At 33.4% G+C, this 19252-nt stretch overlaps 1 protein-coding gene across 13 annotated transcripts in view; it reads left to right on the top strand.

Moving 5' to 3' along the window:
- CCDC7 (coiled-coil domain containing 7) overlaps positions 1-19252 on the top strand; it is a 463736-nt gene that overhangs the window by 387933 nt on the left and 56551 nt on the right. For 11 of the 13 annotated variants that reach the window (XM_070601703.1, XM_070601701.1, XM_070601699.1 and 8 more), the window contains 5 exons: positions 3650-3757; positions 7982-8065; positions 9141-9224; positions 13102-13185; positions 16998-17081. In XM_070601703.1, coding sequence (XP_070457804.1) covers positions 3650-3757; positions 7982-8065; positions 9141-9224; positions 13102-13185; positions 16998-17081 — 444 coding nt within the window. Of the gene's footprint in view, positions 1-3649; positions 3758-7981; positions 8066-9140; positions 9225-13101; positions 13186-16997; positions 17082-19252 lie in introns of those variants that run through there. The other 2 variants (XM_070601712.1, XM_070601711.1) reach the window with 1 other exon arrangement.

Genomic DNA, 19252 nt, shown 5'->3' with positions numbered 1-19252 from the left:
TACACTATACACAAAAAGCAACTTGAAATGGATTAAAGACTTAAATGTAAAACCTCTGAAACCATAAATCTTCTAGAAGAAAACAGGGAAAATGATCCTTCACATCGGTCTTGGCAACAATTTTTTGGATATGACACTAAAATCACAAGCAACAAAAGCAAAAATGAGCAAGAACTACATCAAACTAAAATGCTTCTGCACGGCAAAAGAAATAATCACTTCACATAAATGTTAATTTTTTTTATAGTGAGAACATTTAATATCTATTCTCTTAGGAAATTTCAGGTATACAGTACACTACTGTTAACTATAGTCACCATGCTAGATATTATATCCCCAGAACTTATCAATCTCATAATCAGAAGTTTGCACCCTTTGACCAACATATCCCCATTTCCTCCACCTTCAGGCCCCAGGCAACCACTTTTATACTCTATGTTTTCATGAATTTGGCAGGTTTTGGGGTTTTTTTGGTGAGGAACATTGTCCCTGACCTCTCATCTGTGCCAATCTTCCTCTATTTTGTATGTAGGATGCCACCACAGCATGGCTTGATGAGCAGTGTGTAGGTCTGTGACTGAGATCCAAACCCACAAACACCGGGCCACCAAAGTGGAGCATGCAAACTTAACCACTATGCCACTGCGCCACCCTGTGTTTGGCACTTTTTAGATTCCACATATAAGTGAGATCATATAGTACTTGTCTTTCTCTGTCTTACTTATTTCACTTATCACAATGCCCTCAAGGTCCATCTATGTTGTTGCAAAGGGCAGCATTTCCTTATTTTTTATGGCTGAATAATATTTCATTGTGTGTGTATGTGTGTGTATATATATATAGATAGGTAGATAGATATAGATATATGACATTTCCTTTATCCATTCATCTGCAGAACGACATCTAGATTGTTTCTATATCTTGACTATTGGAAATAATGCTGCAATGAACATGGGAGTGCAGATATCTCTTTGAGATCCTAATTTCATTTCCTTCAGATATATACCCAGAAGTGGGAATGCTGAATCTTAAGGCAGTTCTATTATTAATTTTTTGAGGAACTTCCATACAGTTTTCCATAGTGGCTGTATCAATTTACATTCCCACCAACAGTACACAAGGGTTTCCTTTTCTCCACATCCTCACCAACACTTGTTATCTCTCTCTCTCTCTATTTTTTTTTGCCTGAGGAAGATTAGCCCTGAGTTAACATCTGTGCCAGTCTTTCTCTATTTTGTATGTGGGTCACTGCCACAGCATGGCTTGATGAGTGGTGTAGGTCCACGCCTGGGATGTGAACCCATGAACCAAGGCCACCAAAGTGGAGCATGCTGGACTTAACCACTATGCCATGGGGCTGACCACGCTTGTCTTTTTGATAATAATCATTCTAACAGTGTGAGATAATATCTCATTGTGGTTTTGATTTGCATTTCCTTGATGATCAGTGATGCTGAACATCTTTTACGTACCTCCTGGCCATCTGTATGTTTGCTTTGGGAAAATGTCTATTCAGATCCTCTGCCCATTTTTAATTGGGTTATTAGTGTTTTTGCTATTGAGTTGTATGAATCCTTTATATATTTTGAATATTGACCTCTTATCTGATATGTAGTTTGCAAATATTTTCTCCTATTCTATAGGTTGCTTTTATTGTGTTAACTTTATTGTGGTATTCATTTTGCAATATATATGCATATCAAATCATCATATTGTAAACTTTCAACCTACACAATATTTATGTCAATTATATCTCATTAAAACTGGGAAAAATTTAAAAAGAATTTATAAGTTTTTTAAATGAATTTTTACCTTAAGATAATCTGACATGATTTCTCTTTAGAACCATTAATATGGTAACTATATTAATAGATAAACCTACCTTGTATTCTGCGAATGAAATTTTATTTCCTTGCTTTTTATTTAAGATTTTTGCTTTTATATTTTAAAGCTGTAATGTGTAATGTGGCAACCCTAGCCACATATGGATATTGAGCATTTGACATGCAGCTAGTTCAAATTGAGATGTACTCTAAGTTTATAATACACATTTGAGTTTGAAGACCTACTATGAACATAATTACGTAAAATATCTCATTGATTTTATTTTGAATATATGTAAAAATTATGTTTTGTATATATTTGGTTAAATAAAACATTACTAAAATTGATTTTACTTGTTTCTTGAATTTTTAATGGAGCCATTATTACTTTTAATTACATATGTGACTTGCATTATTATATTTCTATCTGCAGTATTTTTATGTCAGTTATGCCAATTATGTCTATATCAATGTCAATATCATTGTAATGACTATTTTGACTTTGTAAAAGAAATGGAGAGGGCCAACCACATGGCTGAGTGATTAAGTTCACGTGTTCCCCTTTAGTGGCCTGGGGTTTACCAGTTTAAATCCTCAGCATCACTCATCAAGCCATGCTGTGGCAGCATCCCACGTAGAGGAACCAGAATGACTTGCAACTAGGACATACAACTATGTACTGGGCTTTGGGGAGAAAAAAAAAGAATATTGGCAACAGATGTTAGCTCAAGGCCAATCTTCCTTAAAAAAAATTCTTGATTTACATTTTAAAAAAAGAAATGGAAAAATTCCATTTTTATGTGCTATAGCATAATATTCAATCCTTGAAGAATTATAAAGAATTCCACTCATGAAAATATCTGGGCTTGGCACTGTTGAAAGGTTATTAGTTTAATTGAAAATTTTAATTTTTAATTATTCTTTCCATTTTTTCCTGGCATATTTTGCTTATTTTTTTTTATTTTGAAAGTGCCAATTTTATCCAGATTTTAATGTAGAGAGATATATTGGTAGGTAAATCATGATATTTTCCAAAGAAACATAAACTAGTAATTGGCTCTCAAATTCCAACCATGTGATAGAATTAATCCTTTCCTAAATTTAGGTAATTCTCTTGTGGCAATAGCTGATGATTTGTTTTGTCCTACAAATATGCTTAAAACTTCTAAATTACTTGCAAATATTCCAAAATCTTAGAATTCCTTGTAAATATCTACATTTCTAGCTTCTCTTGAGAATTTAGATGATCCAGGAACGTAGGCCTGCATTTGTAACAGTCAGTGAGAGCAATAGCCTTATATAAAATATTTACTCTTCACTTCTTCTATTCTTCACTTCTGCTGTTCATGCCACTTTGAACATCACCAGGTTCATTTCACTCACATTACATGCTCAGTCCCAGTAGACATTTGAGTTTACTAGCTAGAGAATAGGTTTTAGAGTCTAAAAGAGCAAAATTTATTTGAAGCTTTTGCACTTAATAACTGTGTGACCTTCCAAAATATGCATAATCCCACTAAGCTCTACTTCCCTCATCTGTTAAATGGGAGTAAAATACCTACTGCCTAGTATTCTTGTGAGGATTAAATGAGATAATATCTGAAAAGTACGTAGTATAATATCTGGCACATAGTAGCTATTTAGTAAGCTTTTAAAAATTATTAGACATATTTGTATTTAATTGAATAATCAGTATGTTAAATTGTTAAGTAAATAAGGTTAAATAATTCTAAGGTGAAATATCTCTAATTTTATGTACTATAATTTTACCTCAAACAAAATGTTAGTTTTAAATTAATTAATCTGGCAATCTATTATTATTTCAGTTAAAAATGAAGTGGCTTCAGAACTTCCAGATACTGCAGAAAATCTTCCAGCAATAAATCCATCAACTAGTGACCTAATATTGCAATTAGATTTAAACAAAGTTTTAGGTAAGTAGAGATTTATAATGTTTGGACACAGTAGAACATAATTAAGAGTTACAGTATTTCAACTGTATAGTCTGTTGTTAAAAGAGAATAAGAAATTCAAACATAGGGCAGTCTGTCTTAACTTAATAATAATTTCATTGTAATCAATCAATCTATCAATTAATATGTATATTTAAAATATTATTGTGTGACTCATTATTCTACCAAAAATTAATTAGGTAATGCTTAATAATTTCCCTTTACCTGCTCATGAAACAAAAATATATAGGCTTTCCCTTATATTGTGAATTTTCGTAACATAAACTAGATGCTATATGACCACTTTCTTAGAGAACACAATTTTGATTACTTATATCATCTTTTGTAATAACAAGATGGAATAAAAATCTAGATAGGCAATATGGCTGCTTTGTGATCTGCCTATCACAAAGTTGGGAAATTTCTAATGGTAAAAAAACCATGTAAGAAATAGAATATGTGCTAAAGCTAGTGTGGCCAAGTGACTGAGTACTTTGCAATAAAATACAAACTTAAGTGTTCTGCGGCAACTTCCAAACAACCACTTTAAGGCAGACATCAGCAAGTGGTAGACTACAAGGCACCAAGCTCTTGCTCCCTGACAGAAACATTGAAAAAAATAAGCAGAAACTGTCAGAACCAACTTTAGCAGAGCAGTGGGAAACAATCATATGTTATAGTAACCAAGAAAATATCCACTTAAGGAAAAGCCATCTTCAAAATGGTAAGAAAGTCTTGTGGACTTGTGAAGCACAAAGATGAACTACAAAGAATAAGAGAGCTCCTAACATTCAAGGCATTACCACTAGACTTGCCCTAATTAGCTAAAGGGCAGACAGTTAGTAGTCATCCAAGAACATGAATGGGTGTGTGGGCATTTCCAAGGAATTTGGGGCACTGACTAGTCTCCTGGAAGCCACTAAGAACAAAGAACAAAGGTGGTGCTTTGTGCAATTGCAAAGGTTTGAGAGGCACCTGGAAGATCGAGCCAGGCTTATTGGCAAGGTTCACTCCTACACAAGGCCAATCTGTCATGACTGAAAGAGGTGGCTGTTTTATCTAATGCACAGAAACCAACAAAGGGAGTCAAGGAAAATGAAGACAAAGGGACTATATTCTGAATCAAAGAACAAGATAAATTTCAGAAACTGACTGTAAGGATGGAGAGAAAGTAGTTCTGAGAGGCGAAGTTTATAGTGACAAATGCTTATATTAGAAAAAAGAGAGTTGAACAATATGACTTTATACCCCCAGGAAGCAGAAAAAGAAGAACAAACTAAGCCCAAAATTAATAGAAGGAAGTAAATAACATAGATCAGAAAAGAAACAAATAAGGTATAGACTAGAAAGACAATACAAAAGATTAACAAAAGTAAGAGTTGGTTCTTTGAAAAGATACACAAATTGACACATCTTTAGCTACACTAAGAAAAAAGAGAGAATATGGAAATAAATAAAATCAGAGATACAAGAGAGCACATTACAACTGATACCACAGAAATACAGAGGATCACAAGAAACCACTATGAATAATTGTATGCCAACAAAACAGATAACTGAGGAAAAAAGGATAAATTCCAAGAAAGATAAAACCTATCAAGACTGAATAATGAAGAAATGCAAAATCTGAACAGACTAATAATGTGTAAGGGGATTGAATCAGTAATCAATAATCTCCAAACAAAGAACAATTCAGGACCAGGTGGCCTCACTGGTTTATCCTACCAAATAAATAAAGAAGAATTAATCTGAATCCTTCTCAAAATCTTTCCAAATTGAAGAGGAGAGAACACACACAAACTCATTTTGTGTGACTGGGACACCCTTATACCAAATTCAGAGAATTACACTAAAATAAAAAAACATGACAGGCCAATATCCCTGATGAACATAGATGCAGAAATCCTCAACAAAATAATAGGAAACTAAATTCAACAGCACATGAAAAGGATCATATACCATGATCAAGTGAGATATCTCTGGAATGCAAGGATAGTTCAACCTTCACAAATTAGTAAATGTGATATACCACATTAACAAACTGAAGGATAAAAATCATATCATCCCAATAGATGCAGAGAAAACATTTGCATTTTCAACATCTTTCATGATAAAAACTCTCAAAAAATTATGTATAGTTGGGATGTATGTAAACATAATAAAGGCATGTATGACAAGCCCACAGCTAACATCATACTCAATGGTGAAAAGCTAAAAGCTTTTCCTCTAAGATCAAGAATAAGACAACAATGTCCAGTCTTGCCACTTTTACTGCATATAGTACTGGAAATCCTAGCCAGAACAAATAGGCAAGAAAAAGAAATAAAAGAGATCCAGACTAAAAAGGAAGGAGTAAAAGATTTCTCCTCTCTAGCTATAAAAGTCCTGGATGGCATCTTCTTCCAATATAAGGCTATTTTATCTACATTGAATATCTGTTATTTAGTGTTGCCACCTTCATGAATTATCTTGACGATTTTCTGGATAACTTGCTGCAACTAGCACATCAGCAGTTGCTGCTTCACTTTGTACTTTTATGTTGTGGAGATGGCTTTTTTTCAAAAACTGATGAACTGACCTCTGCTGGCTTCAAACTTTTCTTTTGCATCTTCCTCACCTCTCTGAAACTTAACACAATTGAAGAGAGTTAGGGCCTTGCTCTGTATTAGGTTTCGTCTTGGCTGGTTTGATCTTCTATCCAGACCACTAAAACTTTCTCCATATCATCAATAAGGCTGTTTCACTTTCTTATCATTCATGTGTTCACTGGATTAGTACTTTTTAATTTCCTTCAAGAACTTTTCCTTTGCATTCACAACTTGCCTGTTTCATGCAAGAGGCATAACTTTCAGTTTATCTCAGCTTTCAACATGCCTCCCTCACTAAGCTTCAGCATTTCTAGCTTTTGATTTAAAGTGAGAAATGTGAAACTCTTCCTTTCACTTCAACACTTAGAGGCCATTGTAGTGTTATTAATCAACCTAATTTCCGTATTGTTATATCTCAGGGAATAGGACAGCCTGAGGAGAGGGAGAGAGATGGAGAAACAGCCAGTTGGTGGAGCTGTCAGAACACACAACATTTATCGATTAAGTTCTTATCTTATATGGACATGGTTCATGGAGCACCAAAACAATTACAATAGTAACATCAAAGATCACTGATCACAGATCACCATAACAAATATAATAATAAGGAAAAAGTTTGAAATACTATGAGAATTACCAAAATGTGACACAGAGACATGAAGTGAGCAAATGCTTTTGGAAAAATGGTGCCCATAGATCTGCTCAATGTGTGATTGCCACAAATATTTTATTGGTGAAAAATGATATATCTGCAATAAAGCAAAGTGCAATAAAAATGAGATATGCCTGTAGTTGACCTTAAGTGGCTATTCGAAATCATTCTTTTTTGGGGGAAGAATTCCTCTTTAATAATGTCCATGTATTTTTCCTGCAATTGGACCTAGTTTCAGTTTCTGAAGCAAGCAAAAATTTCAAATCACATAAAAACTCAAATAGAAAGAGACCCAACCTCAATTCAAGTACTTTTGCAAAGTTAACCATTTCCTCTTCGCAAGCTACATGATCTATATGCTAAAGGGGCCTGGAGAGGCAGTCTGCAAACTATCCCATCATTCATTTCCATCACCATGTCTACTTTGTTTACAGTTAATTAACATAAAAGGGTATGAAAATATTCCTAGATGAGTCAAAGAATTTCTGTCCCATGATAATTTTCTGTGACGATGGAGACCATGTTTTGCAACATAACCTGTGAAAGAAAATGCTGTCTCCCACCTGTATCATTAGGTAATCCCTACAGTATGATTATGATTTTAATGTAAACTTAAAAGTTATAATATTATCATAAACTCTCCAGGATACTTTACTTTAGTGTAAGAGGGAGCATTGTATAGAAAAAGCACTGGTTAAAGAATTATGAGGTAAGTTTGTGGGTCAATTTTGTCATTATCTGGATACACAATCTTGGTCAAATCATAAACATCTCTTAGCCCCAATATATGGAGGCTTAATGATTGCTAACAGCCCTTTCAATTCCAAGGTTTACTGATTCTGCAATCCAGACATTTCATTATAACACATTCATTAATAACAAGGCTAATTAATGTAGTACTACATACATACACTTGTATGTTAGGGTTATCTTACAAAGTGTTTTGATATCTACTTTTTTCTATAGAGACTGATGTAGAATACTTGAAAGATGTTATTGGAAGACGGATGTTAATGGGGGAAATGCAGATGCAAGCAAAGAGTCTCCCTGGTAAGCACATGAATGTTGCACGTCTAATATTTCTGGTTTATTTACCTTGTTTGGTACCTTCCTTCAAACTGCAGAAGGAAATGACTTCAGTACAATAATTCAGCTAAATAACTAAAAAATAAACAAGAAAACAATAATAATATTCCCGGAAAGAGGAAGACGAAATCAATATGCAGAAATGCTACATTATATGTCTAAAAGCTCCAATTTTCAGCGTAAATTATGGGTCATGCAAAGAAACAGTAAAGTGTGAGACATAAGTAAAAAGACATGCAATAAAAACTGCTCGTAAGAATCTAAGATGTTGGACTTAAAGAACAAAACTAAAAAGCAGTTACAAATATATTCAAATAACTAAAGGTAACCATTCTTAAGAAGAAAAGGAAGGTATGATGATAATGTCTCATCAAATAGGAAATATCTACAGAGAGAAAGATACTTTTTTGAAAAAGACTACATGGAAATCTAGGAGTTGAAAAGTACAATAACTGAAATTTAAAAATTGACTAGAGGTGCTCAGTAGATTTACACTATTAGAAGAAAGAATCAGCAAAGTATTGAAACACTAGGAGAGCAGAGAGATTAAAGATCAAAAATATAATTTAAAATAATGGCTGAAAAGAAAATCAGATATTATAAATAAATTAGTTAATATAGCAAACACTATACATACTTAGTTGCTCTTCTTCTTCTCTCAGTTTCTTTAATGGGCACAAAGTTATGCAAAGAAATAATTAAAATAAAAATTGTAATTTATTTATAGGTGCAATGTGTATAACAAGAGTGAAAACAAAAAAAACAAAATAGGAATTTAGAGTTATACATGGGACTATATATGTATAATATGAGAGTAACATTTCTAAATGTCACTGAAATTTAATTAGTGTAAATCCAAAGTAGATCCTAAAATTGTGGTGATTGTTATACAATGCTATGATTATATTAACAACCATTAATTAGACATTTAAAACAAGCAAATTGTATAGTATATGGCTTTTAAAAAATAGCTCAGGGAACTCCAAGCAGGATAGGATTTTTTAAAAAGTCTTACAAGTGTTTTGAAACTGTTTTATAGAGACTGATACAAAACACTTCCCAGATGTCACTGGAAGAGGTACAATAAAGGAAGAAATCAAGACACAATCAAAGAGTCGTTCTGGTAAGAACAAGAAAATTTCACGTCTATTTCTGGTTTATTTTTATTCTGGAGTTTACTTAAGTTTGGATCTTTAACAACTACAGTACCTATGTGCTATTATTACATGATAAAATGTCTCATAAATTCCCTCCTGTAATTACTGGAGCTCTAGCAGTTGCTATCAATGGAAGATTAACTACATATTATAAGTTTTAGTGCTCATCAATTAAAAAAAGTGATCTGTAAAATCCAATGCTAGAGTGACTTTGGAATATGCTTGATGGGAGCATTTCAAATGGTATTATACTCACTGTTTTTTTTTCAGGCTAGATAGGATAGTTGCTTTGTATTTGCAAAAGCAGAAATGTTAGCTTATGAATGTGATACAAAGAGGAATTTAGCAGATAGTTATTTCGTTGGTTACTAATTCCCTCTAGATAACCAAAAAATCAGGCAAATTTATAATATCTCAGGTGAAGTAGAGATCTGTAGTTTTGTTATATAGTTCACAGTTTACACTACTGTCTCTTGTTCTGGTATAACAATGTTTGACATACTTCTTCCTGATATTTGGTGTGATACCAAAAGAGGCAGAGAGCTTCACAGAGAAATAAGGGAAAGAACAAAGTGAGCTCTTTCAAAACAACTGTCATCCTAAGGTGATTGTGTGCATGTCCAAGTCTGTGCCCTCAGAGGAAGAACATTAGAAGCTTCACGCTACAGTGAAGGAGACTTCAGTAAAATAGAAAATAGTCCAGCCTAATCACTAAACAAATAAGCAGGCAAACAACAACAACAAGCCTCCAAAGGGGAGAGGAACTCACCATCCAGATTTGCTACAATATATTATGTAAAATTCCTAGCTTTTGTTAAAAACTTATGGGACATGCAAATAAATACTAAAGTGTGAACTATACCCTGCAAAAACTTCTTCTGATTATCCTAAATGTAGGATACTATAAAATAGTTATAAATATTTTTAAAGAGTTAGAGAAAGCCATGCTTAAAAAGGAAAGGAAGATTGATGACATATCTCATCAAATATAGAATATCAAAAAAGAGAAATTATTTTGTGAGAAAACACAATGAAAATTGTGCAGTTGAAAGTACAGGAAGTATAAGGAAAAATTCACTAGAGGGGTTCAAGTGTAGATTTGAATGGTCCAAACAATAGGAGTAGAACAGAGAAAAAGAAGCAGAAAAAATATCTGAAGAAATAATGGCTGAAAATTTTAAAACATATTTGATGGTAAATATGAATCTTCACAACCAAGCTTAATGAAATCTGAGTAGAATAAGCACAAAGAAATTCACAACCAGCCACATCATAGTAAAAGTGATGAAAGACAGACAGAGATAATACTGAATGCTGCAACAAGACAACTCATCACGTAAAATGATGCAAGATAAATAGCTGAGTTAGTATCAGAAACTATGGAGGCCAGAAGGCAGTGGGATGGAATATTCAAAGTGCTGAATGAAAAAAAAAAGTCACCAAAATCTTATATCCAGCCAAACTATCTTTCAAAAGTGAAGATGAGATAAAGATATTTCCAAGTAAATAAAAACTGAGAGAACTGGTTGTTAGCAGACCCAGCTTATAAGAAATACTAAAGAAAGTTGTTCATACTTAAAGTAGTTTACCTTGGACACTAATTTAAAGTCTGCTCCAGGGATAGCCCTGGTGGCTTAGTGGTTAAGTTTGGCATGCTCCACTCTGGCAGCCTGGGTTTGGTTCCCAGGCGTGGACCTATGCCACTCTGTTAGCAGCCATGCTATGCTGGTGGCCCACATACTAGAAGACAGAGGAAGACTGGCACAGATGTTAGTGCAGGGTGAGTCTTCCTCAGCAAAAATAAATAAATCCCTCTCCAAGGATTGTGGATTAAAGGTATTCTATAGTTCCAAAAGACAGTATAAATGCATATTTTGTCTCCTTTTTTCTCTTAGTTGATTCAAAAGGCAATTGTATAAAACAGTGTGCATGTCATTGTTTCGTTGGGCCTATAAAATAAGGGAAAGTAATATACCCTCAGTAACAGCACAAAGGAGATGTATGGGAGCAGCTATGTATTTGAACCAGAAGATGATACTAGATGTTAACTCATATCTGCAGGAACAAATGAAGAGAACCATAAATTACAAATAAGAGAGTTAATGTAACACACTGTAAATATATACTATCTTTTCTCAGCTTCTTTAAAGGGTGTAAAGTTATATAAAGAAATAATTATGACAATGATTTTATATTTGTAGGTGTAATATATATAACAATAGCACAAAAATGGGGCAGAGATAACAGAGCTATATAGAAGTAATATTTCTAAATCTCACTGGAATTTTATTAGTATAATTCTGAAGTAGATTCTAAAATTGACTGTGATGATGGTTATACAACTCTGAATATAATTTTTAAAGAAGCCGTTGAATTGGATACTTTGGGAAAATTGTATATGTTTTATATTTTATAAAAATAGTTAGTGAACTACAAGTAGTAAGAGATTTTTAAAAGATTTAAAGCAATGGGAGGATACTGTAAGAAGGAAAATTGTGTCTCTTACTAGATTATAAGTTTCTTCAGTGCATACCTTTTAATTCCTAGTACTTAACCCAGTCTTTCTTCAAATGCTATTTTGATTGCTTCCCTGCTTATCTGAGAACGTTTTGCTTTCTTTATTCAAATGACTGTCTTCTTCTTACTTATATCCATTGAAGACCAGAAGAGCTAAAAATCTGCTACTGTTTCCCAGTTTCATGTTGTTGTAGATATTACTTTCACAATAAGTTAAATAATTTTTGAAAATTCGTCTGCTTAACCTGATGCGTTTTTGTTTATTTTGTTAATGATACCCCAGCTGGTACCCTCTCTGTAAAGAATGTAGTATGGTACATTTGGGCTGCCAAAATCATAGTGTGACCTTTTACGTTTATTCATGGGCCCAGCTGTTTCGTGAAAGCGAGACTTCTACTGTATAGTGTCAAGGTCGTGACACTATACGACTACAACAACATTTACATGCTCTACTAGAATCAACTTCCACTTGCAAAACTTTTGGCCCAGGAGTTGACTTAGATCACCAATCCTAGTTTTCCCTTTCTCAATATGAATTCCTTTTTAATAATTTTTATATATTGTTCATGTCATTGAACCTTGTTAATAGTTGTTAACTATAACAAAAGTTTGAATCACATGAAAACTCAAATGGAAGTGGATCCAATCAGAGTCCTGGTACTGCTGCAAATTTAACCATTTCCTCCTTGCAACCACAAGCTCTACATGCTAAAGGAACCTCAGAGGGCACTTTTTCTCAGTCTAATGAATATCTTATTATTCTTTTCATCACTGATGCCTACATGATTTATAGTTATGTAACCTAAAAGGGAGTTAAAATTTTCATAGGATAGTCAAAGAATTTCAGGCTCAACTTAAGTTTCCGGAACTATGAAGACTAGTTCTCAACTAGTGGAAAAATATTGTTAAGTTCTACCTCACCAGGTACATCCCTACAGAATGAATGTGTTTTTACATAAACCAGGGAATTATATTATTATCATAAATTCTCTGAGATGATTTCAATTTGCATAAGAGAGAGCATTGTATGGTAAAAGGATTGGTTAAGGAATTATGCAGCATAAAGTTGTACATCAATTTCATCATTCCCTGGATATTTTGTTTTGGTCAAATCATTAAATGTCTTTAAACTTCAATATAATGTATCTTATATAATTTCTCCATCTGTTCCAATTTAAGGTTTTGTGATTCTCCAATCCAAACATTTCAGTATAACTTTTTCTAAAATAACAAATGCTAGTTAAGTTAGTCCTACACACACGCACACACACACACATTTGTATGTAAATGCTTACCATACAAGTGTTTTGAAATCTGTTTCTCTAGGGAATAACATGGAACACTCAAAAGATACAATTCGGAGAGGTATAACAAAGGGAGAACTCAAGACACAACCAACAAATCTCCCTGGTAAGAACAAGAATTTTACAAATGTACTATTTCAAGTTTATTTATCTTTTCTGGGGTTTAATTAAATATGGATCTTTAATAACAATAGTAACTATAGTTCATTATTACATGGGCAAAACTTTTCATGAATTCCCTCTTTTAATTAGTTGAATTTTTATATTAAATATCATATAAAACTGGCTAGATATTATTGGTCTTAGAACTCATTCATTTAGAATGTAGTCCATAAAAACCAATGCTATAATAATCTTAGAATATTCTTAGTACAAATATATCCAATATATTTTACTCTCTATTTCTGGCTTAGATAGAAATTTTTTTTGAAATTGCAAATGCAGAAAGCCTAACTGATGAATGTGATAAGAAGAATATAACAGATAGTTATTTCATTTGTCATCAGTTCCCTCTATGATGAAAATGTCAGGCCCACTTATAATATCTCAGCTGCAGTAAGTAGTGTTCTTTAGTTATGCAATGTAGTTCAGAGATTATATGATAGAATTTAGGCCTGGAGTAACAGTGTTAGACACACTTCTCTTTGATCTTTGCTATAATACCAGAAGAGGAAGACATCTTAACAGAGTAAAAAGGGAAAGAGACATTCAAACAGAGTCCTGTTAAAAGCACTGACATCAAAAGAGGACTATGTGCACGCCCACGTATGGGCCCTCTGAGGAGCAACATCAGAGGCTTCACACATGAGGAGAAAGAGAACTTAGTAAAATACTCCTGCTAAATCACTATAAGTAACTAACTAACCAACTAAATATATAAACAAGCCCTCTAAACAACACATACCAGAAAGGAGAAGCATAAATCAGAATCCAAATTTCCTATGAAATATTGTCTAAAATGTCTAGTTATTACCCAAAAAAATCAAGACATTCAAAGAAGTGGTAAATTATGACTTAAGCATAGGAAATAGCAGGCAACAAAAAACACTTATGAGAGTTCTAGATATTGGACTTAGCAGACAATGACTACAAAATAGTTATTATAAATATGTTTAAAGAATTAAAGGAAACTATACTTAAAGAAGAAAATGAAGATATGGTGAAACTATTGCATCAAATAAACAATATTGACAAATAGATAAAAATTAATATAAAAGAACCAAATGCAAATTCTGAATTTGAAAGTTACAGCAAATGAAATGAAAAAATCACTGGAGGGGTTGAAGAGAAGTTTAGACTTTTCTTAAGAAAAAAATCAGCAAACTTAAGGTTATGAGGATACTCAAGGGAGAGCAGAGATAGAAAAAGGAGCAGTAAAAATGTTTAAAGAAAGATAGCTGAAAAATTTTAAAACTAATGAAAATTATTAATCTACAAATCTAAGCCCAATGAAATCTAAGTAGAATAAGGACAAAGAAATCCACAACCAGACTCATCATGGTAAAAATATTGAAAGACAAAGAGAAAACCTTGAAAGCAGCAAGAGAAAAAGAATGGGTCATGTAAATAGAACCACAGTAAGATTGACAGCTGGCTCAGCATCAGAAACTGTGGGGCCAGAAGGCAGTGGGATGGAATAGTCAAAGTGCTAAAAGAAAAATCTGTCAATCAAGAGTCATATATCAGGCAAAACTATCTTTCAAAAATGAAGTTTAAATAAAGAGATTTCCAAATAAAAAATGAGAGAACTCAATGCTAGCATACCCACCTTACAAGAAATACTAAAGAAAGTTCTTGCTGCTAAAAGTAAGTGAGCTCACAAAGTAATCTAAATTGACAAAAGAGAAATAAAAAATAAAACAAAACAACAAAAAAAGGCTTAAAGTAATTTTAGAATTATAAAATACCATATAAATGCATATTTTTCTTATTTCTTCTCTTAATTGATTTAAAAGGCAATTGTACAAAACAATAGGTATAAAATGTATTGTTGGGGCTCTAATGTACAAACATAATATATTTCACAAGAGCAGCACAAAGAAGATGGTGAGAGCAAGGATGAATTGGAGTAAGAAAATTACTTGAATCCACAGGAACCAATGAAAAGAACCAAAGATTGTAAATAAGAAGGTTAATATAACAAACACTATAAATATGTGGTTGCTCTAGTTTCTTCTCTCAGCTTCTTTAAAAGTTATGAAATTTCATAAAAAATAATTTTAACAATGTCTTTAATATTTATATATGTACCATGTAATACAATATCATGAAAATGGGGAAGAGGGACCAAAACTATGTGAGTCATATTTCTCTATCTCCCTGGAATTTAATTCGTACAAATCTGAAATAGATTCTAAAACTGACTATGGTAATAGTTACACAATTCCATGATTATATTAATACCATTAATTAGACATTTAAAACAAGCAAGTTGTATAGTATATGTTTTTTAAAAAATAGCTCAGGGAACTCTAAGCAGGGTAGGATTTTTTAAAAAGACTTAAAAGCAATGGGAGGATATTGTGAAGGAGGAAAATTATGACTCAATAGATTATAAGTTTCTCCACCACATACCTTTTATGCTTCTAGTGTTTAACACAATCTTCCCTCAAAGGCTGTTCTCATTGTCTCCCTGCTTATCTAAGCATCCTCTGTTTTCTCAATTCAAATGAGTCAGTTCTTCTAACTATACCTGTTGCAGGAAGACCGGAGGGCTAAAATATGCTGATGTTCTCCAGTTATGTGTCGCTATAGCTCCTATCACTTTCACAAATAGCATTACATAATTATTGAAAACTTGTTCTGCCCAATCCAATGTGTCTTTGGTTTTAGTAATGATGCCCTATCTGGTCTCCACCTCTGTTTAGATTACAGTGGTGGTATATTTGTGCTACCATGGTGACAGTGAAACCTTAAATATTCATGGGCTCAGTCATTTCTCTAAAGCAAGACTCCCAACCTATGATGTCTAGATCATGACAGGTTTCCAACTTCAGTTACATGCTCTGTCAGAACAAATTTTTACCCACAAAACTTTACCTAATAGGTGACCCAGAGTCAGCAATTCTAATTATTCCTTTTGAAATATCAAATTCATTTAAATAAATTTAATTTTGTTTTTCTGTTATCAGACCTAGATAGTAGTTTCTAAATCTAGCAAAAAGTAAAAATCATATAAAGACTCAAATGGAAAGGGATGCAATACCAACGCTCACATTACTGCAAATTACCCATTTTCTCCTCCCTAGCTAGAAGGTCCACTGCTGAGAGGACCTGAGAAGGCGCTGTAGCTCAGTCCACAAATTACTTGTTATTCTTTTCCATCACTGATGCCTACTTGACTTACAGTTACATAACCTTAAAAATGGGCATTAAAATATTCCTGAACCCAAGTCAAAGGATTTCTTCCTCACAGTAACATTCTGTGAGTATGATATGTCCATAGTTTGCAACTTGATCTGGGAAAAAATATTATGTTTTGCCTCACTGGGTATATCCCTACCATACATAAGTGTTGTTAATATACACATGACAGTTGTATTTTTTTTTATTAAGGTAAACTCTATAGGATGATTTAAATTTGAAAAAGAGTTTTTATTTTATGGAGAGAGCACTAGTTAAAAACTAGGAAGCATCAGTTTGTGCATCAATTTTGTCATGACCTGGATATGTCACTTTGGTTAAATCACTAAACATCTTTAAGATAATGAGGCTTGCATGATTGCTACTGGCTCTTCTGATTCTAGGGTATTATGTTTCTGAAATCCAGACATTTTATTATAAATCTTCTCCTATAATTAAAAAAATGCTATTTAGAAGAGTACTAGACACACACACACACACACACACACACACACAAACACAAACACACATATGTTAATATTTACTTTACAAAAGTGTTTTGAAACTGTTTTATAGAGACTGATACAAAATGGTTCTCAGATATTATTGGAAGAGGTATAATAAAAGGAGAAATCAAGACACAATCAAAGAGTCATCTTGGTAAGAACAAGAATATTTCATGTCCATTTGTGGCTTATTTTTCTTCTGGAGTTTATTTAAGTTTGGATCTTTAATGACTACAGTACCTGTGTGCTATTATTACATGATAAGATGTCTTCATAAATTCCCTCCTATAATTACTGGAGCTCTAGCAGTTGCTATCAATGGAAAATTAGCTACATATTGTAAGTTTTAGTACTCATCAATTAAAAACGTGATCCATAGGGGCCAGCCCGGTGGTGCAGCAGTTAAGTTAGCATGTTCCACTTTGGGGGCCCAGGGTTCAGATCCTGGGTGCAGATCTATGCACCACTTATCAAGGCACGCTGTGGCAGGTGTGTTACATATAAAAAATAGAGGAAGATGGGCATGAATGTTAGCTCAGGGCCAATCTTCCTCAGCAAAAAAGAGAAGGATTGGCGGTAGATGTTAGCTCAAAGCTAATCTTCCTCAAAAAAAAAAAGTGATCCATAAATTCCAATGCTATAGTGAGTTTGGAATATGCTTGATGGAAGCATTTCAAATGCTATTATACTCACTGTTTTTCTCAGGCTAGATAGGATAGTTGCTTTGTATTTGCAAAAGCAGAAATGTTAACTTATGAATATGATACAAAGAGGAATTTAGCAGATAGTTATTTCATTGGTTACCAATTCCCTCTAGATAACCAGAAAATCAGGCAAATTTATAATATCTCAGGTGAAGTAGAGATCTGTAGTTTTGTTATATAGTTCACAGTTTACACTACTGTCTCTTGTTCTGGCATAACAACGTTTGACACACTTCCTCCTGATCTTTGGTGTGATACCAAAAGAGGCAGAGAGCTTCACAGAGAAATAAGGGAAAGAACAAAGAGAGCCCTTTCAAAACAACTGTCATCCTAAGGTGATTGTGTGCATGTCCAAGTCTGTGCCCTCAGAGGAAGAACATTAGAAGCTTCATGCTACAGTGAAGGAGACTTCAGTAAAATAGAAAATAGTCCAGCCTAATCACTAAACAAATAAGCAGGCAAACAACAACAACAAGCCTCCAAAGGGGAGAGGAACTCACGATCCTTATTTGTTACAATTTATTATCTAAAACCCCCAGTTTCTATCCAAAAAAAAAGAGACATGCAAACAAACACTAAAGCGTGAACCATACACTACGAACTTCAGGATGGGTAGATTTTAAAAAGAATTAAAGCAGCTGGGGAATATTGTGAAGGAGAGAAGCTGTAATTCTTAATTGGATTATAAGTTTCTCTAGCACATACATTTTTTTCCTAGTCCTTAGATCTATCTGCCTGTCACATGCTCTTCTTAATACCTCCTAGCTTATTTAAGCATCTTTCTTGTTTGCTTCAAATGGACCAGTCATTCTTACTTATTCTAGTTGGAGAAAGATCAAGAGAGCCTCAAATATGTCTACTGATATTCCCTGTTTTGCATTGCTGTAGCTGAAATACTTTCACAAAATGTGGTTTTGTACTCATTGAAACTTGTTCTATCAGATATTATGTGTTTTGATTCATTTTGGTAATGATACCCAAGCTGGTCTCCACCTCTTCTTAGATTGCAATGGATATGTATTTGGGCTCCAAAGGTCATAGTGCAATGTTTAACATTTATTCTTGGTCAGCTATTACAAGAAAACAAGATCCACCTTATGATGTCGGGTTCATGATAGGTTTCTAACCTCTAGTACATGCTCTCCTATAACCAAATTTCATTCACAAGACGTTAAGCATATTATTTGACCCAAGTCACCAATCCTAATTATCCCTTTTTCAATATGAATTCCTCTTTAATAACTTTTATGTATGTTTTTCTCATTTGACCTAGTTAGTAGTTTCTAAACTCAGCCAAATGTTCAAATCACAGAAAAACGCAAATGAATGGGATACCATCCCAAGGCTGGTACTACTGCAAATTTACCCATTTCCCCCTCCCCAGCTACTGAATGATAAGCATCTTTTCTTAGACCACAGAATATCTTGTTATTCTTTTCTGTCATTGATGCCTGCCTGATTTACAATAATTTTAAAAATGGTATAAAATATTCTTGAAAGAGTCAAAGAATTTCTGACTCATAGTAACTTTCTATGATGTGCGACCATAGTTTGTAACTTGACTTGTATCCATGTTCTACCTCAAGTATATTCATACGGTATGAATGCCCTCTTAGAGTAA

Source organism: Equus przewalskii, chromosome 30 (assembly GCF_037783145.1).
Source record: "Equus przewalskii isolate Varuska chromosome 30, EquPr2, whole genome shotgun sequence".
Taxonomy (NCBI): domain Eukaryota; kingdom Metazoa; phylum Chordata; class Mammalia; order Perissodactyla; family Equidae; genus Equus; species Equus przewalskii.
The sequence above is the reverse complement of the archived record's forward strand: the minus strand, read 5'-3'. Positions and strand labels throughout refer to the sequence as shown.